At 36.2% G+C, this 1355-nt stretch overlaps 1 protein-coding gene across 1 annotated transcript in view; it reads left to right on the top strand.

The window, feature by feature from the left end:
* Positions 1 to 482: 482 nt before the first annotated feature.
* Positions 483 to 1355, top strand: part of LOC106523177 (tetratricopeptide repeat protein 38) — a gene marked incomplete at its 3' end in the record, with an annotated part of 6086 nt that continues 5213 nt past the window's right edge. Inside the window, 3 exon segments of the mRNA XM_014016522.1 lie at positions 483 to 614; positions 910 to 987; positions 1068 to 1149. Of these exon segments, the coding sequence (XP_013871976.1) occupies positions 585 to 614; positions 910 to 987; positions 1068 to 1149 (190 nt within the window).

The following is a 1355-nucleotide window of genomic DNA, read 5'->3' as shown; positions in this document are numbered from 1 at the left end:
ACTCAGACCAGTAATATTTGGGGTCACAAGTTTTTGCCATGGATATTTTGTGGGTTAGAAGACAAAAAATTTGGGAACCAGTGGATTAAATGACTTAGGCGAGAAGAAAATGGAACAAAATTGTCAGATAAAATAAAGAAAAACATCTGCTTTCCCTGCCTGCTGACTCTCATTGAAATGGTTTTTGTATTTCCAGTGGCTGGTCATGGAATATTATTTTTCTTAATTTTTTTCTCGCTTTGTAACACAGTTGGTTTCTTGAAAAATGTTACATAAAAAGGGGGGGAAACTGCGGAAAAGACCTTTAACCCCCCAAAAATAGGTCATTTAATAAAATAAAATCCATATAACAGTGCATTACGTTTTCTTTCATGTACAGCCAGTATTCCTCATCACATTGCATAAAGCCAAGGCAATACRTTTCATTTAAGCACTTTAATACAAACACGTATCTTTTTTTAATCGTTCGTGCTCTTATTGTGAAAAAGAACAACTATCGGCAACTTCCGGTTGAACCCAGCAGCAACAGGTCAAGTGTCGGACGTGGAAAAGTTGCTGGAGAAAGTGAAAGGTGAAGCTGAACAATGAACGCGTCAAGTTTCAGAGACTGTCAGGTGAGTGGCAGGGGCCTCATTTAATGAAGTAAAGAAGTTGACAAAGGTCGTTTTTGTGAAGTTATTGATTTATTTTGTAGTAAAGTGAAGCTGGAAGTTTAAAAATGGCGGGTGGGATTCRTTTGTTTCTGCTTTCGCTCTGGAAAAAAAAACAGAAGTAGGAGCAGAGGGAGGAAAAATGTGTTTCTAAATTGAACTTGTTTTCATAACTTGAAAGATAAAGTATTTAGTAGCGATACACTTATATTTGCATTGGTATGCAGTACATTTATATTTGCATTTTCATATTTAAAAGGCATGGAAAGACGAAGGTCTTGCTCTGTCCACCAGCAGTAATGAGGCGTGCAAACTGTACGATGCGATACTCACCCAGGTAAGCTGCATAACATTTTACATGCTGTATAATGATGAAAACAATATAAAACATTGGCATTTTTAATTTTCGTTTTCTAGTATGTGAAATGGCGAAATGATGAAAGCTTGGGAGGCATTGAAGGATGTATTTCTGCTCTGCAGACAGCTGACCCAAACTTTGGTAAATATTAATATTCATGAAGCAGGAATCCTGCAACATTGAATTTAGTGAAACATGGTTGTCTGCAAGGAGACACGARGCTATTAAAGAGTAACTTACCCCAAAATTAACTTTTTTAGCTGATAAACTGTCTAGAATGTGTCTAAAATGTTATATAGTACTGCTTCTGTGCTAATTTTGATGTTTTTGTGCGTATTTGTTCAAAT

This window comes from Austrofundulus limnaeus, unplaced genomic scaffold (assembly GCF_001266775.1).
Source record: "Austrofundulus limnaeus strain Quisiro unplaced genomic scaffold, Austrofundulus_limnaeus-1.0 Scaffold147, whole genome shotgun sequence".
NCBI lineage: Eukaryota > Metazoa > Chordata > Actinopteri > Cyprinodontiformes > Rivulidae > Austrofundulus > Austrofundulus limnaeus.
The sequence above is the reverse complement of the archived record's forward strand: the minus strand, read 5'-3'. Positions and strand labels throughout refer to the sequence as shown.